Source organism: Equus caballus, chromosome 3 (genome assembly GCF_041296265.1).
Source record: "Equus caballus isolate H_3958 breed thoroughbred chromosome 3, TB-T2T, whole genome shotgun sequence".
Lineage (NCBI taxonomy): Eukaryota > Metazoa > Chordata > Mammalia > Perissodactyla > Equidae > Equus > Equus caballus.
The window spans coordinates 42,511,517-42,538,731 of record NC_091686.1 but is presented as its reverse complement, the minus strand read 5'-3'; the positions used below and the strand labels follow the sequence as shown (position 1 = coordinate 42,538,731).

Genomic DNA, 27,215 nt, shown 5'->3' with positions numbered 1-27,215 from the left:
TGAGGTACTTTCCTTTAATACCCATTTTATTGAGAGTTTTTATCATAAATGGATGTTGGCTCTTGTGAAATGCTTTCTCTGCATCTATTGAGATGATCATGTGATTTTTATTCCTCATTTTGTTAATGTGGTGTATCACACTGATTGATTCATGGATGTTGAAGCATCCCTGCGTCCCTGGAATGAATCCCACTTGATCATGGTGTATGATTCTTTTAATGTATTGTTGTATTCAGTTTGCCAATATTTTGTTGAGGATTTTTGCATCTAAGTTCATCAGTGATATTGGCATGTAGTTTTCCTTCTTCGTGTTGTCTTTGTCTGGTTTTGGTATCAGGGTAATGTTGGCCTCACAGAATGTGTTAGGAAATGTTCCCTCTTCTTCAATTTTTCAGAATAGTTTGAGGAGAATAGGTACTAAATCTTCTTTGAATGTTTGGTACAATTCTCCAGAGAAGCCATCTGGTCTTGGACTTTTGTTTTTTGGGAAGTTTATGATTACTCTTTCAAGCTCTGTACTTGTGATTGGTCTGTTCAGATTCTGTTTCTTATTGATTCAGTTTTGGGAGGTTATATGAGTATAGGAATCCATCCATTTCTTCTAGGTTATCAAATTTGTGGGCATACAGTTTTTCACAATAGTCTCTTATAATCCTTTGTATTTCTGCCGTATCTGTTGTAATTTCTCTTTCATTTCTAATTTTATTTATTTGAGCCTTCTCTCTTTTTTTCTTGTTGAGTCTGGCTAAGGTTCTGTCAATTTTGTTTATCTGCTCAAAGAACCAGCTGTTAGATTCATCAATCCTTTTTACTGCTTTTTTAGTCTATATTTCATTTATTTCTGCTTTGATGTTTATTATTTCCCTCCTTCTGCTGACTTTGGGCTTTGTCTGTTCTTCTTTTTCTAGCTCTGTTAGCTGTATGTTAAGATTACTTATTTGAGATTTTTCTTGTTTGTTGAAGTGGGCCTGTGTTGCTATGAATTTCCCTCTCATGACTGCTTTTGCTGCATCCCATAAGAATTGGTATGTTGTATTTTCATTTTCATTTGTCTCCAGTTATTTTTTAATTTCCTCTTTGATTTCTTCAATGATCCAATGGTTGTTCAATAGCATGTCCACATATTTCCGACTTTCCCAGTTTTGTTCTTGTGGTTGATTTCTAGCTTCCTAGCATTGTGGTCAGAAAAGATGGTTGGGATGATTTCAATCTTCTTGAATTTATTGAGGCTGGCCTTGTTATCCAACATATGGTCTATCTTTGAGAATGTTCCATGGGCACTTGAGAAGAACGTATATTCCGCTGTTTTTGGATGGAATGCTCTATATATGTCCATTAACTCCATCTGGTCAAGTGTTTCATTTAAATCTGCAATTTCCTTGTTGAATTTTTGTCTGGATGATCTGTCCCTTGAAGTAAGTGTGGTGCTGCGGTCCCCTACTGTGATTGTGTTGCTGTTAATTTCTCCCTGTAGGTCTGTTAATAATCGCTTTATGTACTTTGGTGACCCTGTGCTAGGTGCATATATATTAATAAGTGTTATGTCCTCTCAATGGAATTTCCCTTTTATCGTTAAATACTGCCCCTCCTTGTCTCTCATTGTCTTTTTTAACTTGAAGTCTGCTTTGTCTGATAAAAAGTATGGCAACCCCTGCTTTCTTTTGTTGGCCATTAGCTTGAAGTATTGTCTTCCATCCCTTCACTCGAAGCCTATGTTTGTCTTTGTAGCTGAGGTGCGTTTCCTGGAGGCAGCATATTGTTGGGTCTTGTTTTTTAATCCATCCAGCTACTCTATGTCTTTTGATTGGAGAGTTCAGTCTATTTACATTTAGAGAGATTATTGTTATATGAGGGCTTAATGCTCCCATTTTATCTCGTTTTCTAGTTGTTCTATGTTTCCACTGTTTCTCTTTCTTTGCATTTCTGACTGCCATTTCATTTTGTTGGTTTTCCAAGAGGGATTTCTCAGTTCTCTCTCTTTGTGAATTGTGGTTTTGCTCTGAATTTTTTGTTTAGTGGTTACCGTGAGGATTGTATGAAAGATATTGGAGATGAGACAGTCCATTTTCTCATAGCCTCTTATCGCCATTAACCTAAGCAAGTTCCTTCCATTTCCTCTCCCCTTCTGGGTAACTGCTGTTACACAATGTTGTTTTTAATTTCCTGAGTTTGTGGCTAAGTTGAAGTGTTTATCATTGCTTCTGACGCTTTCTTTCCCTTTCTCTTTTAAGTTGTAATTGAGTCTTTACCTTCCTATTGTGGTAGAGAGCTGCAGGTTTCTGATCATGTCTATTTATCTTCTTGCTCAGAGCTTTGTTGACCTTCGCCTTTTTGTTGCCAGTGTGAGGGCATCTTTAATTATTTCTTGTAGGGGAGGTCTGGTGGCAGTGAACTCCCTCAGCTTTTGTTTATCCGGGAAAGCTTTCATTTCTCTATCGTATCTGAGGGAAAGTTTTGCTGGATAAGAGTATTCTTGGCTGAAAGTTTTTGTCTTTCAGTATTTTGAATATATTATTCCATTCTCTCCTAGCCTGTGAGGTTTCTGCTGAGAAATCTGCTGAAAGCCTGACAGGGCTTCCTCTGTAGTTTATCTTCTTGTACCTTGCTGCTCCTAATATTCTTTGTTTATCCCAAACTTTTGCCATTTTTACTATTATATGCCTTGGAGAGGGTCTTTTCACATTGATAAAGTTGCACATACGATTAACTTCGTTTATCTGTAAATCTGAAACCATCCCCATGTTTGGGAAGTTCTCAGCAATTATTTCTTTGAATAAGCTCTCTGCTTCTTTCTCCCTCCCTTCTCCCTCTGGGATACCTATAATCCTTATGTTGCTTTTCCTAATTGAGTCAGATATTTCTTGAAGAATTCCTTCATTTTGAAAAAATCTTAGTTCTGTCTCCTCCTCCACCTGTAGAATTTTTACATTTTTATCCTCAAGAAGACTAATTCTTTCCTCCATAAGATCAATTCTATTTCTTAATGATTCTAGATTATTATTTATTTGTGTTTTTCATATCCAGAATTTCTGCTTGATTTTTTTTATAGTTTTAATCTCTTTGGTGAAGAGATCCATTTTATTGCTGGGCTCCTTGAACTGTCTTTCTGTGTTTTCTTGTAAATCGTTGAGTTTCCTTATGATGGCTATTTTGAATTCTCGGTCATTTAGCTTGTATATTTCTGTATCTTCCGTGTTGGTTTCTGGAGAATTGTCATTTTCCTCCTGGTCTGAATTGTTGCTGCAGTTTCTCATGGTGTTTGATGAACTAATCTTTTGTTGTGGCATTTGTGGTATTCTTAGGATGCAGATTCCCCCTGTTACCGCTACGGGGGAGCAGGAGTAGTGTTTCTGGCCGTACCCCATCTGCTGGAAGCTGTGGGGGTATTATGGGTGCTTGCCCCAGCCTGGGATTCATTCAGGCACTTGTGTGGACTGTCCTTGTCAGGTGGGGCTTCCTCACTAGGCTAGGGCCACTCTTTGGTGCCTCAGGGACACTCTGAGCTCCCCCTCCCCACTGGAAAGTGATCACTAGTGGGCTCAAAGCTACCTCACCTATTCCCACAGCTGCCTGGGACATGTTCCCTCTTTGGGAGCACTGCTGCACTGTGAGCACTCATGTGTGCCTGGAAGTGTTTGTCCCAGCACAAAAATCTGGTGAGGTCCCTTACAATCCACAGTCCGTGGTGCCACTGAGCTTGGTGGGCAGGGCTTCCAGGCAGAGACCTGAGCTATGGCTGCTCCTTGACAGCCCTGGGGCATGGTGGGCTCCCCCTCCCCACCAGGAAAGTAAGCGCATGTGGGTTCAAAGCTGCCACACCTATTCCCACAGTTGCCTGGACTGGTTACCTCTTTGGGAGCACAGCTGCACTGTGAGCATTCATGCACACCTGCGAAGTATTTGCCCCAGCTTGGAAATCTGCTGAGGTCCCTGTTTATGATCTGCAGTCTGTGGGGCTGCTGAGCTTGGTGGGCAGGGCTTCCCTGCTGGGACCTGGGCTGTGGCTGCTCCTTTACCACACCGGGGTGTGGTGGGCTCCCTCTCACCACTGGGAGATCAACCACGAGTGCAGGCTAAGGGTTACCGCTGCCTCCTCTTATGGTTGCCCTGCTGCGTGTTTCCACTTTCCAGGTGCTTGCACCAGGTTGGAGTGTTCGTGTTGCATGCACAGGGTCAGCGGGGGAGAACAGGGTGTGCTCACCTGTCTCCATCACTTCCTGGGGGGCCAGTCCACCCACCCTCAGATTTATAGCTGCATGTGTCTCTCAGGCATCCTATTGTGCTGTGTGGGTTTCCTCTGTTGGTCAGTAAGTGTCCATTTAGTTATAACTCAAAAGGCAGAGAGAGGAAGGGACTAGCTCACTCAGCCATATTGCTGACGTCACTCCTCCCAAATGTTTTAAGTAATAGCAGCTCTATGGGAATAAATTGAATTGCAAACGAGGATTCTTCCTTATAAAATGATGTGACATTTGGAAGTGTAGCTGTGTTGGCTTAAACCTTAGTTGCATTACTTAACAGTAATAACCAACATTTATGTAATGCTTTTCTGTTTACAACTGATTTCTCAATCACTTTTCTCATTGGAGGTCTAACATAATCCTGTGAGATTACTCTGACGCAGAAAAGGAAAAGGTCCTTGATCTCTGCTCTTTTCCTCTTTCTGACAGCTGGAATGGTGGTGACCACAGTGCTCTTGGAAGCCCTCCATGTTGAAGATGGTGGAGCTTTTCAGCCTGGGCCCCTAGTGACTGTGTGGAGTAAAGACACATACCATTGTGAATTGTTCACCCAGTAATTTTTTTTTTCTTTTAAGAAGGGAAGCCCACCCGTTTCTACTCTCCCCTTTTTTTTTTTTAAGATTTTATTTTTCCTTTTTCTCCCCAAAGCCTCCTGGTACATAGCTGTGTATTTTTAGTTGTAGGTCCTTCTAATTGTGGCATGTTGGATGCCGCTCAGTGTGGCTTGATGAGTGGTACCATGTCTGCACCCAGGATCTGAACTGGCGAAACCCTGGGCCACCGAAGTGGGGCTTGCCAACTTAATCTCTCGGCCATGGGGCCGACCCCTCTTTTTTTTTTAAATATGGTTTTAAGGTATCCTTTTTTTGGTGAGAAAGATTGGCCCTGAGCTACCATCTGTTGCCAATCTTCCTCTTTTTTCTTGTTTTTTTCCTCCTCAAAGCCCCAGTATGTAGTTGTATATCCTAGTTGAAGATCTTTCTAGTTCTGCTATGTGGGACGCTGCCTCAGCATGGCTGGATGAGGGGTGCTATGTCTGCACCCACGATCCGAATGGTGAAACCCTGGGCTGCTGAAAGGGAGCATGTGAACTTAACCAGTACACCACCTGGCTGACCCCACCTAGTAGTTTTTATGTGTGAGAAAAATAAACTTCTTTTTGTTCTTTAAACCATATTATTTGAAATCTTTCATTATATGACAACTTCATCTTTTACCATCTTTCTGAATTCACCCGTACCATTTACATACCATTTGTTATCACTCTATCCAGTAAACCACGTGGAGGGCAAGCAAATGTTTGTCTCAGTCTTTGCAAATGAGTTGATTCAGTTGGTGTTTCCTGCAGCCTTTTTTCACTGCTACTCAATAGGTTACTTCCTTCTGTTGGTTCATTTCCCTCTGTACCTTTGAGGTTCATAACTGTCTCCTCCTGTGTTTAAAGCAATTAAAAAAATACTTAAAACTGTATATTTGCTGTCCATTTTTATAGTCACTGAGCCACCACATCACGAATAAAATTTCCATTTTTAGAATTAAGGGTAACAGTTCATAGGGGAAATATACAGCTTCATTTCTAGCTAATCAGCTACTGCTTGGAACAAGAACTCTCTTAGGGGTGTTTACCACTGAGTCACTATTGTAGCATTATAAATGCCTGAGTCACATACAATGTCATTACATTTGCAATACTGTTTAAAAATTAGCCTATTTAAGATATGATTCAAAGCAATAGTTGGTAAATATATCAAAGTGGTTCAGAAAAAAAAATAACTATCTGTGATGAAAAACAATTCACATTCATTCATCTACTTGAATTTAAGCAATAAAAACAGAGAGGGAAGAAACCAGAAGCATTCTAGGGTTTAGGCTGCGAACACAAAGCATTTCACAGGCTCTCTATTTCTGCAGTTTTATGTAGGGCTAGCTGCTAAAATGACTGGGAAAATTGGTAGTCACACCTACTGTACAAGCTTGGGGATTAAGAATGGGAGAATTGTTAACTGAGTGACAGAGAATGAAGAGGACACATTGCTATCATAGATTTGGAAGTCCCTTCCTTAAGGAAATGGTTGAGATGGTCTACTCTTGATCACAGATTTACCTGGGTTTCTTGATCCGTAGAGGCTATGTTATTCATCTCTGTGGATGGTGCCAAATCTTCATGTTCAATTGTCTTATCTTCATTCTCCATGATTGATAATTAAGAGTAAGATGATAGAGGGAAAAGGAACAAGATCTGTTCTGAAGGAGAAACAGTATAGATATAGAATAGCAATTTGGGATTTAAATGAATGAATCAGACAGCAATTTGAGCCATTTAAAGGAATGAATTGTACTTATTTTTCCCCTTAGAACTCTGAATGGCTAAGATATTTTAAATTATTCTTAACTTTCAATTGCTAATCTTTTCTTTGATTACAATATATTATCCTATTGCTTATCTACCTTTTTATCTCTCTTAAAAAAGCCCTTGTTGACCATCATATGTTCATGATTTCTCTCCCATCCTGTTTTTTGAGTTATACTTTACACATTCCAGGCAATATTACTGTTAAATTGTCCTCTGTAATGGGCCAACTTGATGAAGCAGGAAAGCTCCAGGTAATTTTCCAATGTTGATAGAGGAAATGAGTCACCAAAGAGAAATCTATGGACTCCATCATTTTCAGAGAAACCAGAGTCACTAATTCCTGCCCGGCTCTTATTTCTGAATTAAAGTAAAAAAATACAACATTGATTGAGTAGCCACAATGTCTCAGACACTATAAGTGCTATGGTAGTCTCCTGCTGGTTATTATGGGTAACTCAAAGATTGCCAAAACACATTCTTTGTTTTCCATAGGCTTATGGTATGCCAGGAAATATAAACTTATACCAAGTAACTAAAAACTTGTAGGGCAGACCTACAAGGTTGGCTTCATAAACACCCACTTCAAGCTTTTCTCCCCTGGCTGCCCAGGCTATAGAGGCTGAAAAGCCACATAATCCAATTCTTAGCCATGTTTGCAGCTAGAGGTAGCCATGTGTCCCAGCTCTAAGTAACGAGACATAAGTGGGAGTCCCTGGGAAGGGCTTTCATTCCCAAATAATAAGGGAAGGACTTTTGAGAATCATACTGTTTACTTTTCACCTCTAACATTTCCCTTTCTCCTTCCTTGGATGTAGATACACTACCTGGGGGACAGCAGCCCTCTTTCCACCAAGAGAATAAAAAGCCTTATACCAAGGAGAGTACAGAAGTGGAGTGGCTTCCCTGATGACATCCTTGAGTTGCTGCATCAGTCTTGGGCTGCCAAGCTTTGAGGTAATGGTTTAAACCACTATTAGTCAAGTTTTCTTTTTACCAGTAACCAAAGTTATTCCTAATGCAACATGTATGATGAATATTATAGTAGAGGTACAAACTACAAACCTAGGTAGGACCAAAGGAAAAATTATATAAGAGAAGGGAAAATCTAATTCAACACATATTTAAGTGCCTAATATGTGCCAGGCACTATGCTAGGCCATAAAGACAAAGATTAATTAGACAGGACTCCTGCCTCAAGGAAGCATTTTCTGTTTAACAAAGTGCCAAGATGTTTGAATTTAAAATTTCAAAGAAAATTATATCCTTTCCACCACGACCACCATCACCACCACCATTTTTCTTCCTTACAAAACAGAGTGTTAGCCAGAAAGGCATCTCAAAGAACCTTCAGCTTGATTTTTATTATGTATAATAAACATATGTATACATGATGACATATTATATATATGTACATATAATTTTTTGAATTAAAAAACTTACTCCAAAATTTAGACTCATAATGAGAAAGAACAGCATTTTGACAGGAAAACGTTGGGCTCAGAAAACCCTTGTCTTAAAGGCATAGAGGCATGAAAGCCAGTGGGGTGTGAGGGAAACTTTGCTGCTCCCACTTTGCATGTAGTAGGAGGCTGAGAGTAATGGGGGAGGAGGCTAGAGATTTGGAATATCATGTCCAAAACCATGCGGCTTGGCCTTTACCCTCTGTAGAGAATGACCCTTAATCTCAGAGTAAGTGACGAGGTCTGCTGGCTCTGGAGTTGGACAAACCTGGGTCTGAAGTTCAGCTCTATCGTATACCAAATCGCTTAGCCTCTTTCTAACTAATTCCTTATCTACAAAATGGAGACAAGAGTAGTTCCAACCACGCACACGAAAAGCATCCAACAGTGTTGGTTATAAGCCACTCATATTCCTTCTCTCTAATTATCATAAATCTCTAAGAATCCTTCTGCTTTTCCTATTAACCTTGAAGAATTTATTACTTAAGCCCATTGATTTTCTTTGACCATATTTTTTACTTCTTTCTGTCAAGGCCAGCTTCTTGATTAGGTGGATGTTAACACTCACCACTGTCATTTCTTCACCTTTCTCTTTAGTAGAATTACATAGAAACTCTTGGGCAGCGCCACTAGAACCACCTCCATCAAATTCTCAAAATCAGCCAATTATGCTACTTACGAAGAGTATTTTTAAACAGCCAACAAGTACAACTGATTACTTCTAGTAGAGATAAACTATTGACTAAAATGAAGCCTTTGAGAATTTATTTTATTAATGTTATTCTGGTCCTTTTTAACATAAATGATCAAAACTTGGTGTGTTGCACAGTATATGATATCTGTGGAAATACATAGTTTTGTGTTTCAAAAAAATTTCCCTATTCTCCCCTAAACTCCACCATGAATGCTAAACTACTTATCTGCAATCAGAGCAGTATTACAAAGAGGAAAGGTAAAATAAACTGCCAGTCTTTTAGTAAGTCCAGTAAAGCAACTTACAGCTGCTCAGCTTTGTTTATTCTCTGCTGTTTTCATTTCCAAAAGAACACGTAAGCTATCTATCTCACTTCAGAAACCCACTTAAATTTAGAAAAATCACAAAAATGTAACTTTTACTTAAAGCAACCGTGTTCATGGCATTTACTGTTCATAGTCATTGGATCTTAAAATTACAATAGTATATCACCTGTTAAGAAAGCAGTTTTGGCAAAGAAATCAGAAAATATGCAGAAATGACTTTTTTTTAAAGACTGGCACCTGAGCTACCAACTGTTGCCAATCTTTTTTTTTTTTTTTTCGCTTTTTAACTCCCCAGATTCCCCCGAGTACACAGTTGTATATTTTAGTTGTGGGTCCTTCTAGTTGCAGCATGTGGGACGCTGCCTCAGCATGGCCTGATGAGCGGTGCCATGTCTGTACCCAGGATCTGAACCAGCGAAACCCTGGGCCGCCGAAGCAGAGCTCACAGACTTAACCACTCGGCCACAGGGCTGGCCCCCAGAAATGACTTCTGAAGGGCCAAAAGAAATGTGATGAAATCCATTAAAAAGTAGAAAGTTTATACCCCTTACTCAGAGAGAGGCTCTCCAGTCCTCATTCAGAGCCGATTAACTCTTATTTTGAAAACAACTCTAATGACTTTGCTCATCTGGTTTCCAAACCCTCAGAAGATAAGATGTTATAAATTAAAACAAATGTATGAAGAGATTGTAAAGAAGCAAACTGACAACAGCACGAATGACAGCTGACAGTGAGAGAGATGGAAAAGAGCAATCTAGGTGTACAAAACGTGGGGATAAATCTCTTTTCCACAGGAGTATTTACAGTTTTGTCCTGCCAAGTGTCTCTTCCCCTCCTTTTTTGGCAACAGCACACTAATTTTCTCTTGTGGAATCCACAGCTCCCCTAGTCTCCATCCATGGTTCATGTGAGGCTCACATCATCCTCACCTCCCCAACCCCCTACTGCACCAATGTTCCAGAGAGGGGGACAGGCCTAGACAATGAGGAGCTCCTTCCCTGGTCACACTGACTGTTCTAGGCATGAGCAAGTGACTCATACCTGGCTAATGAGAGTCAGCTTTATGGTGTTTCCTGGAATCACTGGGAAAGAGCTTGCTTTCTTTTAGAGTTGCTAAGCCCAGACTTGCTGTTGACAATCTTTGTGACATACAAGAAAAGCCTTCCAAAGAATGATCATAGAGCAAAGCAGATTCTGAATATGCAAAGAGAGAGAGAGAGAGCTCCAGATTAATACTCATATTGTTGGTACACCTAGAAGCAGCTCCTTTCAGTTAGATGAGCCAATTAATTCCTTACCAGTTCGAGCTGGCTTCCTGTCACTTGCCACCAAATGCATCCTTCATAAGAACCTTCATACCTGAACTGCCCTGAAAGATCCCCAGTATAATAAGAGATGTTTAGAAAGGTGATTCTACATCTCCAAGAAAAAGAAAAGAAAAGAAAAGAAAATGATGTGGGGATATTTTCTGTTATTAAAGGCATTAAAATATATAATACAATTTAGAGATTTTCTTTAAAGAGAATGTTAAAATAAGCAAAAATCTGGTATTCAATAAAATAGGTGTCAGTTATCCAAAAAATAAATTTAAGTGAAATGCTCTTTTTTTAAACAATGTTGGTTAAATAAAATACTCTAGTTAATGGACCTTAATTATTTTTTCATTGTGTTCACGGAAGACTTTTGAAGTCCTCAGTCCCAGGAAGGTTTAAGAGAGCTGTTAAGCATCTGAGATGCTGAGTATCTGGGATGGAAAAATGAAAAAGTGGGGAAATTCAGAGAAACTAGGTGGTTTCCAAGAAATTAAGAATCACAGGGTAATGGTATAAAAAAAGTTGGAAAGGTCTTTAGAAACATCCTAGTCTAATCTCTTTAACATTCAAATGAGAAAACTACTGCCTAGAGAAGCTAAGTAACTTTTTCAACTAATAGCCAATGTCAGCCAAGCCTCACAGTAAAACCGTGTAAAAACTTGTGAAATGAGTTGGTTCTTTAATCTGTATCATTGACTTCATGCATCTCTACCAAATCACTACATTATATTTTTACATTTTTGCTATAATATTTTATTTAAAATCCCACTCATATATACCCATAGTTAATTCTAAATTTGAAAACACATTCCACGAGAAGTTTGAAAACATCTTCTACAAGCAAATATAAATATTTTTATTTTCTACCTTGTATTATGTTCAGCTTTACTCTTTCCCATTGTTAGAAATGTTAATAGAGTTTATTATGAATAAAAAATTGTACTAACCTAAATGGTTGTACAACATTGGTGACAAAATGAATGGAACGAGAACTTTTGTCCTATTCTCATGACAAATATTATTTACATATTCTCAATTAATAGTTAACTGGCTGACACCTTGCCACTTAACCATGTCTTAAGATTCTAAGAATTAAGGAGGTTTTCTTTTAAAAAAATCCAGTTAAGCTGAGATGCTTTGAGAGATTTTTGTTTATCAGAAAATTACACTGAGAACTCGGAAGATATTTTAGATACAAGTGCCTATACACAGAAACAAGTTTTTTTCTGCTTCTCCATCAAGATAGTGCCTTATTCAGACTGATATCACCACCTGTACACTATATTAGGAAAAAAAACTTATCCTGCGTCAAATGGTGAAATTTTATAGATTTCATAAATTCAGTAAATAACATGAATTTAATCAAATTCTGTGACTCAAATACAGATTTCAATAGAAGAAGGAGGTTTGACCTGAGCCCAGGGACGTGGCTGCTAAGACCATCTGCCTGTCCACTTGCATGTAGGTCAGTAGGTCAGGTGTCACCTGCATACGCACGCCAACGGCTGCTGACTTTCTAGCATTCTTAGTATACAGAATTTCCTACAGGACTGACCCAAACACTTAGAAACAATCTTGGCTCAATTTGAGCTTTGCTTTCCAGTATTATGGATATATGCCACCAAAATCATAGAGCTGTGGACCTGAACAGTTTCCTTAGTCTTTCCTCCAAACCTGAGAGAAAACTGCACATCAAGAAGATGAGCAGTTCTGTATATGTGTATGGATGTAAATAGAGAAAAAAGGTCTGTTAATAGTAGTTGCCTTTGGGGTGGAAAATGGAATTGAAGAGGTTGAAATTTCATTTTCATTCTCTATATTTCTGTACTGTTAGGATTTTTACAAGAAGACTTTCTTACGCAATTTAAAATACATTGAAAAAATTTATGCAATTCTTAAAGCTTTAGAGAAAAGGAATACAGCTTTCCTTGGTAACACTATTTTTCAGAGATAGAATCTCGTCATTTGACTTTAGGTAACTTAATCCCACCCGCTACAATTTAAGGTCATTTTTGTTTTTGTGGTTAAGAAAATGGAGAACTGCCTAGAATCTTCTACAGCAGTTTTCAAATATTTCTTAAGCCAAAAATCTTTCACCAAATGAAACCTTTTCCTGAAACCCAACAAATGGGACAGAGAAAAGGTGGAGCTGCAGGAGCCTATCACTTGCCCTGCTCCTTCTGGCAAGTGAAGCACAATTAAAACCCTTTTGTAAACACGCTTTCACATAGAGGAGATGTTTGTTAAATCAGCCTTCTCTTTTTCAGGTTATCTTATTAATCTAAATGTTTAAAGGTGCTTTCTGCGGGCTGGCCTGGTGGCACAGTGGTTAAGTTCACACGTTCCACTTCGGTGGCCTAAAGTTCCCCAGTTCGGATCCCAGGTGCGGACCGACATGCCACTTGTCAAGCCATGCTGTGGCAGGCGTCCCACATATAAAGTAGAGGAAGATGGGCATGGATGTTAGCTCAGGGCCAGCCTTCCTCAGCAAAAAGAGGAGGACTGGAGGCAGATGTTAGCTCAGGGCTGATCTTCCTTAAAAAAAAAAAAAGTGCTTTCAGTAATATTTCAGAGGAAATAAAAGAACTATGATTTGCAAATGTCCAAAGGCTTATTGCTATCGACTGAATTACTGCTAAAAGATCATTACATGGATAAAGGCTGATTATTCCTGTTGTTTGTTGTCCGTGATATGGACTGTCCAACATTTACTGGGATGTTCTTATTGAGAATTTACATATATTGCTGGAGTACTATATGTGCTGTATTCATACATTTGAAGGAGCATCTCCAGGACTGTTCATGAAGCCTTCTATAATGATTACAATGATAAACATCACCTACCTTCGGGGTTTATCCATTCACGTGTTGAAAGGGGGGGTTCTCAGTCTCACGCAGTACTTCTATATAGAACATACAGAAACCTTCCAGTTCCTGGGTCCTGCTAACCAACTCTGATCTAAGGCTCATTTTCCAAAAGGAGCACTGCCCAGCCGTGACGAATTCAGATCAAGTGAAGAGTAGGGCTTAAACCCTGAAACGACTGAGAATGTTTCCCTGAACAAGAACGACCTCATCTGAAAGTGTTAGCGTGCCAACCACATGGGACCAAGTTATCAGAGAAAAACAACTGCTCTGCTGTTTGGTTAATTGATACAGACACGTAAAGTAAAACACTGTATAATGAGATATGAATGAAAGGAAATTATCCCTAGGTAAGAAAGGACCCAGTACTTGCTTTTCTCCTTTGTAATCTCTCTCCTCACCTAGGGCAAAAGCATTTAATTGAAAGTTTAAAATATTATTTCTAGGCCTACTACAATCAGAATCTCCAGAGACTGAACCCCCCAAGTGTGGCAGACAGGACTTACTAACTACCTAAAACCACTGCTCAGGCATGCCGGTGGGGCCCTCCTCCACCCCAAGGGGTAAATCACGACTGGGCTAAATCAATCTCTCTAACACCATTCCTCTCTGCCAGCTGGTGGTTCAGAGCTGAGCGTAATTCACTCTTTCCAATGAAGTTTGTGAGCAAGGCTATTGGAGGCCACTGGGTAAGACTCCTAATAAAAAGACAGGGAAGCAAGAGAACCCTCTCCTCTTTGTGCCTTTAAATTGTGTGTGTGTGTGTGTGTGTGTGTGTGTGTGTGGAAATGGAGCTGTGGAGGGGCACTATGTTTCTTGGAACTCTAGCAGCCATCATTCACCCATGAAGAAAAAGGCAAGATTGGCTCATAGAAAGTGACCTAGAGCCTGATATCACTGGGGACCGAACAAACCCTGGATGCGCTTACCTTCAGACATCTTGTTGTATGGGAAAAATTAAACCTGTATTTTTGAAAGTAATTTTGGCCAAATATCCTGTTACTTGCAGCCAAAAGCACCCTAACCAATCCAACAGGTGATTCTGACGCAGAGCCAGCTCTGAGAAGTTCTGATGAGGAGCAGTGATGAGGGACCTTTGGCTCACACGTATCTATCTCCCTAGCTTCTTGACATGGTGCAAAATCTTCAGAGGACAAACAACCAGAACACTGCCTTTGTATTGATATATCTCAACAAATAAACCGAAAATAACAATTTTAGTAGCTAAAGACCAATACCAAGGTTTTTAGGACCACCCTTTTAGTCAATAGAGATTATATACATTGTAAAGTTGTATATTTTCCCTCCCCATCCCTGAAGTTCATTTGTAATATTTGAATTTGAATCGAATTAAAAAAAATTGGGCTTATAAACATGTGATTGTTTTCTAAATTTCTACCCATGAAACAAACAAAACAGTAACACAACACCACTACCATCCCTGCCTGCACTTCCTTTTTGCTCTCTCTACTTGGTAAAATTCTATCAGTCATTCAACATTTAACTTACAAGTCACCTTCTCAATTAGTATTTCCTAACTCCACATAGACTAGCTCTGTCCCTCTTTCTTCTCTCTGAGGACTCACTCACTTATTTGACAAACATCTATTAAGCTCTTGCTATGTTCTAGTCCTTGTGCTGGGGATTCAAAAGTAAAAAGTCTGACACAGTTCCTCTACTCAGAGGTTAAAACCTAATCAGAGAATGACAGATCATTCCTTAAGCAACCATAATAGAATGTAGTAAGTTTCAATTTGGGGCACATAAGACAGCAACCCCATCACTTCAAAATCAGTGACGTTCATCAGACTTTCACTGGATAAGATACCAAGATGACTGAGATGCAGTCTCTATTCTTTAAGGGAGGGACAGAGACTGATATGTGTTCATCAAACCAGTTTCCCCTGCTGCCTGCGCACACAGGTATTTGACATTTCCTAGCCTCTCTTGCAAGTCAGTGTGGCATGTTACTGAGCTCTGGCCACAGGACGTGGGCATGAACAATGTCTGCTACTTCTACTCTTCACTTGTAAGAAACCTCTCATGCAGTCTTCCACATACCCTCTCTTTTCCTGTCCATTGCCTGGAAACTAAGGACTCGACGGTCTTAGGGGATGGCACAGCCATAATATAAAAAGAGTGTGGGTTCCTGAATCACTGAGTAGAAGGCCACTAGCTGAACACCTGATTGAACTTTCCATGAGGGAGAAATAAGCTGCCTCTGTGTTGTTACTGAGATTTGAGTTTATCTGTTATAGCAGCTAGTGTTACCTCAAGGTAATTTAATTGTGATGTGAGAAGTACAGTCACATAGTTAAACGGAGAAAGGAGGTATTGCCTACTTGGCTGGGGTCAAGCCTTGAAAGAGGACCCACTCTTGTGAAGAAAATAAAGACCAGTACAGGCAGAGAAACCACAGGATTAAAGGATGAGAGGTGAAAGAGAATGTGTCTGTAGGGAACTCTGTGTATATCTGCATCAACTACACCATAAACGGCAAGATGCGGAGTGGTTAGAGGACAATGGGATTAATCCTTACTGTAAATCCTTGTGTCACTGCCTCCTAGTTGGGCCATTTGGGGCAAGTTACTTAACCAGTACAGATAAGTTTCTTCATCAGTAAAATGGTGAAAATGCCTATGTCACAGAAAATCTTAAAAAAGTACTAAGTACATCATGCAGTCCCAAAATAGTCCCCTCAAAGCTTTCTCCTCCTTTTATAGGATTTTCCCTGAGAAGAAAGCATACATGTGCTGAAGGGACACTGGCAAATTCAAACCTTTCAGTCCCTCATGTAAACCACAGAAAAATAAAGGAATGGATTTCGAAAAAGGCAAAGAGCTTTTATGATATCAACAAGATATCTTTAATAACTTGATAAAGCTGTTAAAAACTCTTTAGAACTTATCATAATTGTGCTTTCTTTAACATGCAGGATACACGACTCTAAAAACACTGAGAACACCACCGCCTCACACAAGTGCATATACAGGCAGCTCCATTCCCCACATACTGTGTTCCTAGGCTTTGTGTGCAAAAGATGTAAATCCTTTCCCCTAGAGGAAACATCTGTTCTATCACTGGGGTCTGTGACCAGCCTATCAATTATCAATAGGACCAGGAAACAGTTGGGCATGAACCAGATACTCAACAATTTCTTGTTACAGAATACATTCTGTAAATGTTTTAAATGAAGAAAGGGTTTACATTATATTTGTACAGCAAGAGATGTCAGAGATAATCTAGTCTATGCATAACAAACTCAAATACCTTCAGGGATAAACTCAGTGTGGGGTCTGCAGCACCTGGTGAGGGCACAGCCCAGCTGAAGGCATCAGATCACTGCAGGCCCCTGGGCCTCATCTCATGTCTTCACTTCCCATCAAAAGAAACTGAAGAGATTAGGTTTAGATGACTCTTGGAGGCTACAGAGCAAACATATTAATGAGTCAGCGCAGAAAATAGAAACCACTCCAGGCATTTTAAGCAGAAAGAGATTCTACAGGGAATTGAGTGAACTGTTGAAAGGGCTAGGGAGCAGGGTCTAGGCTGGGCCTCCAGGAAGGACTTCCAGAACATTAGTAACTGAACCACTGGGGAATGTACTATTTTTGCCTCAATCAGGAGACCCCACAGGGACTACAGAGTTCAAGAACAACACTGTAGCTGAGACCCAGAGAGGCTGGGATCTGGAAGCTGCCTGGACAGAGAACACAGAAGATGTTTCCCACCTCCCTCAACCACCTCCGGACAGCCAGAGAGCTGGTGCTTCAACACGACAACGCTGACCTGGCTGTCCCTGCTGCTGTAAGGCCCTCCCAACACCCACAGTTCTGGAGACTGGACACTCGCATCTCCTGCACCGTCCTTGTCAACAGAAATTCGCCAAAAATAGCAGGGAGATGCCTCTGCCTCATCCCTGCCTTCGAAATCTCAGGCAAGTCATCTACTTGCCAGACGCTAATTTTACATCCAGAACTCTACCTGCGAGGGAGTCTAGGAAATACTTTAGCTTTCCAGTTTCGCCTGTACAAAGAGGCATACAAGAAGCAAGCAGGAATGGATGTGAGGGCCAAACTTCCACATCCAGGATAGCAACTTTTGGTGTAGGCCCCAGGGCTCAGACCTACATCACCGACCTTTTCCCACTTATTCTACAATGCCTTCTAGGGAAATCCTAAAAAAAGAAAAAAATTAAAAAATAAAAATACAGGCAAAATATGCTGGAAAATATATTATGCGATTCAGTCACTTTGCTCACATCATTAGCATACCATGAATCCACTACCTAATTTTTTGTTAGGTATATTCTGATCCATTGGATTTTGAGTTACTGAATGGCAGAAACTTTATTTAATTCATATTTGTATCTCCTGTCCCCATGCCTGCGTTGCCCAGAGAAGACACACGGGTACTTGCTGAATTGAAACGTTACATTCTTGACTTAGAGAGAAACAGTAAACCAGAATTTCACGAGAGTACTTTGTAGCAGCAATAACTTCAGGCGGAGGCCCCATTAGAGAGATGGAGTGGGGTTGAAAAGGGCTTTTAGTCTTTCAGTGGAAACAGAGGTTGACTTGTCTCAGTAGGGTACCTGCCTCTCTCTATCCACTCATGTTATCCATTTCTTGACCGGAGGCTAAAGGAAATGTGGCTTCCTGCTGTTAATCTTCTAGGGCAACAAGTACACCAGCTTCTAGGGTGAGATAACAGGCTGATGCCTGGGAAGTACAGTCGCTTGACATGTTGATAGTTCTGAGAAATGCGTTCTCGGGCAATTTTGTTGTGCAAGCATCAGAGTGTACTGAAGCGGAACAAAATGTGTGACCCCAAAATGTGTTCTTTCAACATGAACATTATTTTAGGATTATTTGTAAGAAAAAAAAGACTCAGAGGTTTTTCTTGTTACCTTCGCTTTAAGCGCCTAAAAGTGATACAAAAACCTGTCTCAGGAAGCGAGCTATGTCACCTTGGTGTGACAAGACCGAGGCAGTAGAGCGGGAGGAGCCTAGAAAAGCCTGTTTGCTGGGCTCCCCTCTGTCTTCTGTTTCTGCGTGGCCAAACACTTGTTTACCAAATGTTTGCTCCTTTTCTCCTACCTGTGAACTGCCTTCCTACCCTCTGAAGCCCCTGGCTCTCCCCACCCCCAACATCTTTTGTCTTCAGCCGAGGATGGCATTTAAGGCGAGGGCCTCGGCCATTTTGGCAAGTTACTTGTTTTCTTGGGTTTCTCCCGTGTACACACGCTATTAGGCTTTCCTTCTCCCGTTAGAGTCTCTCGTGGCGATCTGATCATAGAGCGGCCAGAAGAGCCGGAAGGCAGAGGAGCATCTCTCCGCGCCCCGCAGCGCGCGCGCAGCCCCGGCGGCAGAGCCCGCACCGCCGGCTGCAGGGCCGCTGACGCCCCCGCGGGAGGCCCGGGCAGCGCGGCCGCCCCCAACTCGACAGTGGTGCCGGCTCCAGCGGCGGCGTCTGGGCGCAGCGGCACCTCGGCCCACAGGAGCCACACCCTCCGGTTGTTTTAAGAACTAAAATAAACGAGTGAAACCCACGGCAGCAACAACTAACAAGTGAGCGCGCACACAGCCACGCACCCCAGGGCCGCGCCCGCCTCCGCGCCCCCGGCCCGCAAGCCCTGAAGCCCCGCCGGTTCCGCTTACCCTGGCGTCTCGGGGGCCCAGCTCGCGGCCCGCGGGGGGCCCGGCTGCGCCGCGGCTCAGGGACGGGCGGGCCCGCGGGGGGCGCCGGCTGCGCCGCGGCTCAGGGACGGCTGGGCGGGCGCCCGCACGCATCGCCCCAGGCGGCGCCCCGCCCTCTCGGCGCGGGAGACCCGGGCGGGCCCGCGGCCTCCACGGGTCCGGGGCTCGGCGGCGCGGCGCTGGCGGCCTTAGGCGCTGTGTCGGCGGGGAGCCGGCGGGAAGGGTCGGGCGAGGCCGCGCGGGGAGGGCGGACCGGCAGCCCGCGGCGGGGAGCCCGGTTCCCGGGCCGGGCCGGGCGGCCGGGACGTCGCGTGCTCCGGGCGCACCGCGGCGCGTCTTCTCCGAGGCGCCGCGAGAACAGGACCCTTCCAGCGAGCGGCGTGGCGGGCGGCTCGTCCCCTCGGCCGCGTGTTGGCTCGAGCCTCCCGCTGGCCCGCGTGGATGCTGCGGTGCCGGCGGCAGCCCGCGTCCCTCCCCTCCCCTCCCTTCCGCTTCGGGTCTGCCTTCCCTGATCGACCCCGCCACCCGAGTGTGAGCCTGGGCGCGCGCCCCTTCCGGGGCATTTCCACGTCCTTCAGAAATAAAGAATTTCTTACCTGTTTTTTACTCCTTTAAGCAACTGCCAGTTTTAATCACCGCTGTTCAGGCGAGACAGACAGTGTCCAGGACCGTCCCCAGCAGACGGGAGCCGCTCCTCCTCGTCTCTCAGGTGCTCCTTTGTGGACAGGATGGAGGAACCCAAGTCCCGTCCCATGACCTGGCTCAGGCCGTCTACAATGGTTATTTTCCTACACTGACTCTTCCTCCCTAAAGCTTGAAAGGCTTCTGGTGACATCCAGCTTCCTCTTACCACAGGAGTGAAATGTAGTTTTCCTTTTCTTTCAGTCATATGCTCCTCATTGATCCATCAACCTGATTAATTAACCTTACTTTAGAGAACATGAACTTTTGGGCTCCAGTTTACTTTGCTTTTATTGTTGACACTGTTTTATAGTTTACAGTTAGCTCTGAGAGAACTGACCCTGAGGGTCATGTGTTAATGTTAGAATCCACTGCGATTATTATAACAAAATGTTATCCTTTCATTGTCCATTAAAAATTTCCTTGTTAATATTAATTAACATTCTAAGAGAAAAGACTGCTCATTTATTATCTATATGTGCATCATACCATTTGGTCTTTTGAGGTAGCTACAAATAAAAAACAAACACAAAACGCTAAAACTAAAAGAACAAGAAAAAACTTCTTCCTAGTACTCTATCATACATGAATTTACTTGAACTTTTTCTTGAAACTTTTATTTTCTTTAGTTTTGTTTCCTGTTATATGATTCATTTATATTTATTTATCCAGAGACTATTTCTAAGTTTTATATCCTCCTGTCTGTTATCCTCGAATTTGGTGAAGAAATCTATACTTAATCTAAAAAATATCCCTCAAACTGATGATAATGCTGATGCAGATCAAGGCTGCCCACTGGAGAGAAGCCCAAGGCGTCCTGGCCTACATACCGATCTACATCATCCTCCGGGAAGCACAGGACATCCTGACCTCATTGATCTGATTCTTACCCAAAGTTCTAGGACCACCCAATAACCAGACGCCACCTGCAAAGACACCATTTTAACATTTTTTTCATGATCTTTCCTTTGTCTTGTAAAGAAATAACTCACATACCTATGCCTTATAAATTTAGCCCTACCCTCAACCCATTGCAGCTCTTCACCGCCCCTGGGTCCTGTCCCCACGCTGCAGCTCTTCCTGCCCCTGGGTCCTGTCCCCATGCTGCAGCTCTTCACCGCCCCTGGGTCCTGTCCCCATGCTGCAGCTCTTACCGCCCCTGGGTCCTGTCCCCATTGCAGCTCTTCACCACCCCTGGTTCCTGTCCCCATGCTACTCCATGCTATTCTCTTAATAAAAGAGCACTACTGCCAGACCTCAAGAGTCCAAGAAATCTTTCTTTTGACTCCTCGGCTCGCCAAGCCTGCATCACTGCGTTAGTTAACTATTATGTTTCTTAGGCTCATGTCAAATGTCATTGTTTATTTTAACAAAGATCTTTTAGTTAGACTAAGAAAATAGTACTTAATCACAAGTGATAACATCCATTAAGTATAAACACCTGATGATTATTTTTATTTTATATAACAGACCAACATATAGTTCTGAATAGTCTATAGTTCTTTTAACATAAGTTAGTGAAGCCAAACTCCTTCCTACCTTTGCTGTTCATTTATAACGGTGTAAAAATTTTAAATTAGTATCCACATACAGACCAATGCAGACCTGAACAAAAACATCTGAATATTGGGAAATAGAAATGAATACACTTTTCTTTTAAAAAACTTACTTTTTTCCTTCATATTTTAATTTTAAATGCTTACAAATTGAGGCTTATTTTAAAAACTATTCTTTTGCAGTGATGTTATTAAGCTACAATGATTTCAAAAGAAATTAATATATTTAAAGAATCAAATTCTTGTGAACAATGACATCCTTAAAAAGGGCTTGTTTTCATTAATATTCCATTAATAGGAAAGAGATGATGAGTGAGTTTTCTTCATAGCCGGGTTTACAGTGTACAGGAAGGGCCTGCCTTCCCAGCAAGGAGATCCTGAATCACAAGCTCCAGCCTCCATCAATGATGACAGGATTACCTGTGACGTAGGCAGACTGTAGTGATAAACACAAGGAGACCCAACAATTAGCCAGGTTTAACACAGGTTGTGTTTCTTCAATTTTTGTATGGCTGAGATAACTAAACAATTTACTCTCCTGGTAACAGGAAACTTCACTTAACAGAATTTAGGAAAATTAGAATTAAGTTTCGGGTGATTTAAAACTTCTGAGTGTTCTTGTGATCCAGAGCTAAGTGGCCTCTAGCTGGTGTTTGAGCATGTATCACATTCTACGCAGGGGCTATTAGGTATTTGGTCTCAGAATCAGAAAATTAAGCAGTTTGGTGATATATACCCATTCTCCAAATTAGGATAAAGTCTAGGCTAAAATAGTACACTTTAATTTTGAGACTCAGAACTATTCTAAACTAGCTGAGTTTTATGCCACTAATAAACTTTTGAACATAATCAAGTGTGTCAGTCATAAAGTGGTGGTGTCAATTTACAAATAGAATTGTTTTAAAAGATGGTGTATATTTAGTTGGTCAACATACACAGGTAATTCCATGAGCTGGAGCATGCTAAATGTGTTTTTAACATTTATGTGAATACTAATAATTATCTATTGAACTACAAAAAAATATTCTATACTAACTTCAGACATCTAAATCTGTGTAAAACTAAAGGAGTTAAAAATATTACTGTTTCTTTCCCACAGAATTTTTCATTTTCTAAAGAATTCAAGGTGAAGTGATCCTTGTGGTAGAGGTTTAACAGTCTTTTAACTTAAACATGGATAATAAAGACTCAAATTTGTGTTCTTAGTTTTAAACTCATCTAAAGCCTGAGACAATGGAAGAGGCAAGAAGGAAAGACATCATAATAGAAGAACAGAAATTTTTTTTTTTTTAGGAAGAGTAGCCCTATGCTAAGATCTACTGCCAATCGTCCTCTTTTTTTTTTTTTTTTTTTTGCTGAGGAAGACTGGCCCTGAGCTAACATCCATGCCCATCTTCTTCTACTTTATATGTGGGATGCCTGCCATAGCATGGCTTGACAAGTGGTGCATAGGTCCACACCTGGGATCCAAACCAGTGAACCCCTAGCCGCCAAAGTGCAGACTGCAAACTTAACTGCTGCACCACCAGGCTGGCCCCAAGTTCAATATATGAAAACGGATCATATAAAGCAGATAAATCAGTTTACCAAGAAACAACCCCAATTCCCTCAAGTTTTTTTAAAAAGGCAAGTTCTCTGTTTTATATATGGACTCCTCTGGTCTCCTCTAAAAGGCCAATGGTCCTTTTGTTGCACATTTCAAGCCAGAACATTTCTAAATATTTGGTAACTTAAGTTCTGGCTAAACAAGGACAATTTAGCTTATCAGCAGTACCTCAAAATCAAGTGAGCTCTTCTGAAGATATAGATTCAGAGAAATCACAAAAGCCAATGTATGCTCCATTAATCAAATGCCTAGCAATTTCCCCAGCTATTAACAGCTGTTGTAATAGTTCTGACAAGTAGTAACTGCTCTGTCACTAAAACATTTCAACCCTTCTATCTGCCACATTCATCAACCACCTCATGTGCACCAAATCACTGTAAAGAGGAGCTAAGTGGCCAGTGACACACCTCTCTCCTGCCTGCTCCCTTTGCCTTCTTTCTGCTCACACGTTAGTTTCCAGGGCATGTAACATTTGAAGACATAACATAGGGGGATATTCTTGTGCTCTATTCCTTATAAATGTAGTTTCTGCCTTCACAGTTGTAAGCCATTTAAAAATATACAATAGCCATTAAGGAAGAAACTGGGGGGCTGGCCCGGTGGCGCAGTGGTTAAGTTCGCACATTCCGCTTCTCGGCGGCCCGGGATTCGCCGGTTTGAATCCTGGGTGTGGACATGGTACCGCTTGGCATGCCATGCTGTGGCAGGTGTCCCACGTATATAAAGTAGAGGAAGATGGGCACGGATGTTAGCTCAGGGCAAGGCTTCCTCAGCAAAAAAGAAAAGGACTGGCAGTAGTTAGCTCAGGGCTAATCTTCCTCAAAAAAAAAAAAAAAAAAGGAAGAAACTGGTTACTAAATAGATGCAAAGTGGAAAGAGACAGAATTAGGAATTTCCATATATGATGACAAACAGTAAAAATTCATAGGAAAAGAGTCAGTGGGATTCTTCTAAATAAGTTTCCAGTAAAACTAAGAACACCAGATGCCAATTCTGTGTCTCCCGGACACAATTATATCTGGTTAACTCTCTCCCCATTTCACCTGAAGCTCTCATGATTTTGGAGGTTCGTTTGATTTACACTTAGTCAAGGCTTCCCCAACTGTAATTTTTGAAAGTAACTGTTTCTCATAAAATTGAGCGATTTAATTTTTTTCCATCCTCCCTTTTATTTGCTACAAGATTTGGTGACATATAAACTTGAATGAGGAAGAGTTAGTGGCTCAGATCAAAGTGGTCTTTCTTTGAGCAAATTAAATCAGAACTTATCCCTACCTCGTAAATGCAGCAACTTAACGATCATATGCTGTAACTCTGTAAAATGACATTACTTGATGAGCAAAAATAGCGGGCCAATGTGATTGAGAATAATGACCTCCCTGGGAAGAACAGCGCTTACTTCATCAGAAGCCAGGTACACGCAGAGCAGGGCTATTTCTTCTGCGGTTGCAAATCTTCCCGTCCTCTGTCTCTTCAGGAAGTCGCTCCGTGCCTGTGACCAGACACCACACCAGACATCAGTGGTGTGAGCTAAAGTATGAACTCACTGGCAGCTCCTTCAGGAGGCAAAGCAAGAGAGATCTACAGAGGCCACTGGCCTGCTGCCTCGATTATTCACGCATGATACATGAGAGTATCATTAATATTATTAACTGTGGGCCACGCAGGACTATGGTGACTCCTACGCTGCTCAAACTATTTGTGTTATACTAAAACCTACAGACACTGTGACAGATCAGGAAGTTAATCTTAAAGTAGAGGGTTTTTAAATTTTTCTGAAAATGTGGTGAAATATACATAATATAAAATTTATCATCTTAACCCTTTTTAAGTGTACAGTTCAGTAGCATGAAGTGCATTCACACTGTTGCACAACCAATCTCCAGAAGTCTCTTCATCTTGCAAAGCTGAAACTCTATGCCTACTAAACACTAACTCCCCAGGCCCCTCCCCCAGGCCCAGCTACTACCCTTCTACTTTCTGTCTCTATGCATTTGTCTACTCTGCGTAAGGAAGAGGGCATTTTTTTTAACTAAAAGATTTAAACACATTTAAAATAGGAGACATACCTCTTCAGGGTTTGGTCTGGCTTGTATTCTTTCTTGCAGAGATGGGGTATCAACGGTTCCTAAATCAAAGGGTGACATTCAGCTTGGTTACTTACTTAGACTGAAAAAGAAATTGGCAACTCAACTTTAAACTTCCTTTCCGTAGGATACAGGTACCAGAGAAATCCTGTCCATAACTTGGAACAGCAATTTCACCTCTTCTGCCTGCCCTTTTATTTCATAGGCTTATAACTTCTTTAACAGCATTTCCATGATTTTTAAAAGCACAGACTACAATTCACTATGACACTAGGCAGGGACTCTGAGTGAAACACCAGCATTTTAGTCGCATTACACTGACATGATACTTTATGGACTGTATGCAGTTTTACAGGTATTATCTCAGTAATCCTCACAACAACCCTGAGGGCTAGGTAATATCACACAATTCTTTACCAGTACAAGGACCCACATTGTCTCAATGATCTCAAAACCATTCTTTGCTGTCACGTTCACTCTGAATCCTCAGGGACAGCTCCATGCTTGTCACAGTCCTTGGTTCTAAATTTTCCTCATTATCTTGCCAGTTTTCATTGGCTTCAAATTCCTATTTTAACATTGTTTCATGTTTTTCTTTGAAAAATATAATTTACAATATTTTACTTAAAAAAAGAAAAATAAGAATGACACTAAAATTTTTAAAACCCCACTTAGTTCACCTTCCTACAGAGCAAGTTCCCCAGACTTTTTTTGTTAACGTATGTAACCTGTAAATTCTCAAGAAGCCTCTTTCTGACTGACAGTACTCCAGGAGGCCACACGGTCTTCCTATGGTCACGGAAAATGATCTGCAGTCATCCTTCAGGTCCATCTTTAGAGCGGGCTCCTCACAGCACTGCAGATTTGAGGTCTGCTCAGAAATAATTCCTTAATTTTATGACCATTTGCCATTTCTCTGGAGAGGCTGGGAAGCTTCAAAATTTGCACTTTCTGACACTTTCTGTCTAAGAACCCTTTCTTTAGCTTCTTTCTCCTCTCACATTTTACTCGGAGGGGCGGCACTCTCCCCACTCTGGGAGGAAATTGCCTTCGCTACATCGCCTGGTTCATTAGAAACATTTTATACCTTCCATGTCACTGCAGCCAATAGTGCTGATAAAATTTCTGAAACCACATAACAAAGACCCCCTTGTATCCAGTTTCAGACAACATTTTTTTTTTTTTTTTAAAGATTTTATTTTTTTCCTTTTTCTCCCCAAAGCCCCCCGGTACATAGTTGTATATTCTTCGTTGTGGGTCCTTCTAGTTGTGGCATGTGGGACGCTGCCTCAGCGTGGTTTGATGAGCAGTGCCATGTCCGCGCCCAGGATTCGAACCAACGAAACACTGGGCCGCCTGCAGCGGAGCTCGTGAACTTAACCAGTCGGCCACGGGGCCAGCCCCTAAGACAACGTTTTGCTTACTTCTCTCATCAACAGCCTCCTTAAAGTCCAAAATTTCACCAGCAGTGTGCTCAAGATGCCTTGAGCTTCTCTAACACTCTCCTCAAAATCCTTACAGCTTCTACAGCTTCCTCCCACTGAGGAAAATGAGCGTCACATCTTACATGTGGCCAGTATGAATGGCCATTAAATGAGAGCTGTGGATCAAGCCTATGCCTTCTGCTTCATTCCACTGTCACCTGACTCTACTGTGTCCATGGCACAGGCTGACACACCATGCTACTGTCTACCCAAGTCGTGCTGACCAGCTGTGACTCTACAGCCATCAGCACCATCCCACACACACTCATTCCCCATCATGTTTCCTTCTGGGACTGGCTCAGTGAGTCACAGCTAGTTCCTTGTCCCAGAGAATTTGATAACATATTTTCCAATCTTCTGAAAAGGCTAGCTGCTAAAACAATCACATTTTCCAAATCATTTTGCCATTTATTCCACCGGGTAAATGGTACCAAGAAGAGCTAGGCTCAGGTATCACCAGTTTGTATGTTAAAACCAAGTGAAACTGTCTCTTCTGTATCCTCCTGTTTCTTAGTGTTACCGATGTTTACCTTTTTAGTCCAGGAAAAATTATACACAACACCTCCATAAGGGGAATGCTGTAGCTTGAAAGTGACAAGAAATTTTCACATATTGAGGTATATGGGGTAGCTATTTTGGTTTAAAACTGATTTGGCTTGAACTAAAGACACCTGACTTATAGCCTATCAAACATCTGCCTTAACCATTAAAGAGGGCATTATGCATTATCTCAAAGTAAAAGAAGGCACTCTTTGAAGATAAGGATGCACACTTCCCCTCCTGTGCCCACCAGTATCAGAACTCTTTACAGATAAGTTCCCCTTCCTGACATCAGGGTCATGTTGACCTG

General features: G+C 41.6%; 2 protein-coding genes across 24 annotated transcripts in view; both read right to left on the bottom strand.

The window, feature by feature from the left end:
• SLC9B2 (solute carrier family 9 member B2) overlaps positions 1-19,924 on the bottom strand; it is a 60,138-nt gene extending 40,214 nt beyond the window's left edge. For 6 of the 20 annotated variants that reach the window (XR_011437477.1, XR_011437478.1, XM_070263327.1 and 3 more), the window contains exons 1-3: positions 18,913-19,049; positions 6,346-6,485; positions 5,493-5,673 (exon numbers count right to left, since the gene is read on the bottom strand). Coding sequence is in view for 14 of the 20 variants with exons in the window: in XM_070263327.1 (XP_070119428.1) it covers positions 5,493-5,673; positions 6,346-6,435 (271 nt within the window). In the remaining 6 variants the exon portion in view is untranslated. Of the gene's footprint in view, positions 1-5,492; positions 5,674-6,345; positions 6,486-16,522; positions 16,678-17,236; positions 17,431-18,912; positions 19,053-19,547 lie in introns of those variants that run through there. The other 14 variants (XR_011437476.1, XM_070263329.1, XM_070263332.1 and 11 more) reach the window with 11 other exon arrangements.
• A 1,135-nt stretch (positions 19,925-21,059) lies between these two features.
• Positions 21,060-27,215, bottom strand: part of BDH2 (3-hydroxybutyrate dehydrogenase 2) — a 29,934-nt gene continuing 23,778 nt past the window's right edge. For 3 of the 4 annotated variants that reach the window (XM_023637606.2, XM_070261758.1, XM_001499229.5), the window contains exons 8-10: positions 24,864-24,922; positions 24,194-24,286; positions 21,060-21,624 (exon numbers count right to left, since the gene is read on the bottom strand). In XM_023637606.2, the coding sequence (XP_023493374.1) occupies positions 21,571-21,624; positions 24,194-24,286; positions 24,864-24,922 (206 nt within the window). In that variant the 3' untranslated portion in view covers positions 21,060-21,570. The remainder of the gene's footprint in view (positions 21,625-24,193; positions 24,287-24,863; positions 24,923-27,215) is intronic. The other variant, NM_001433488.1, reaches the window with a different exon arrangement.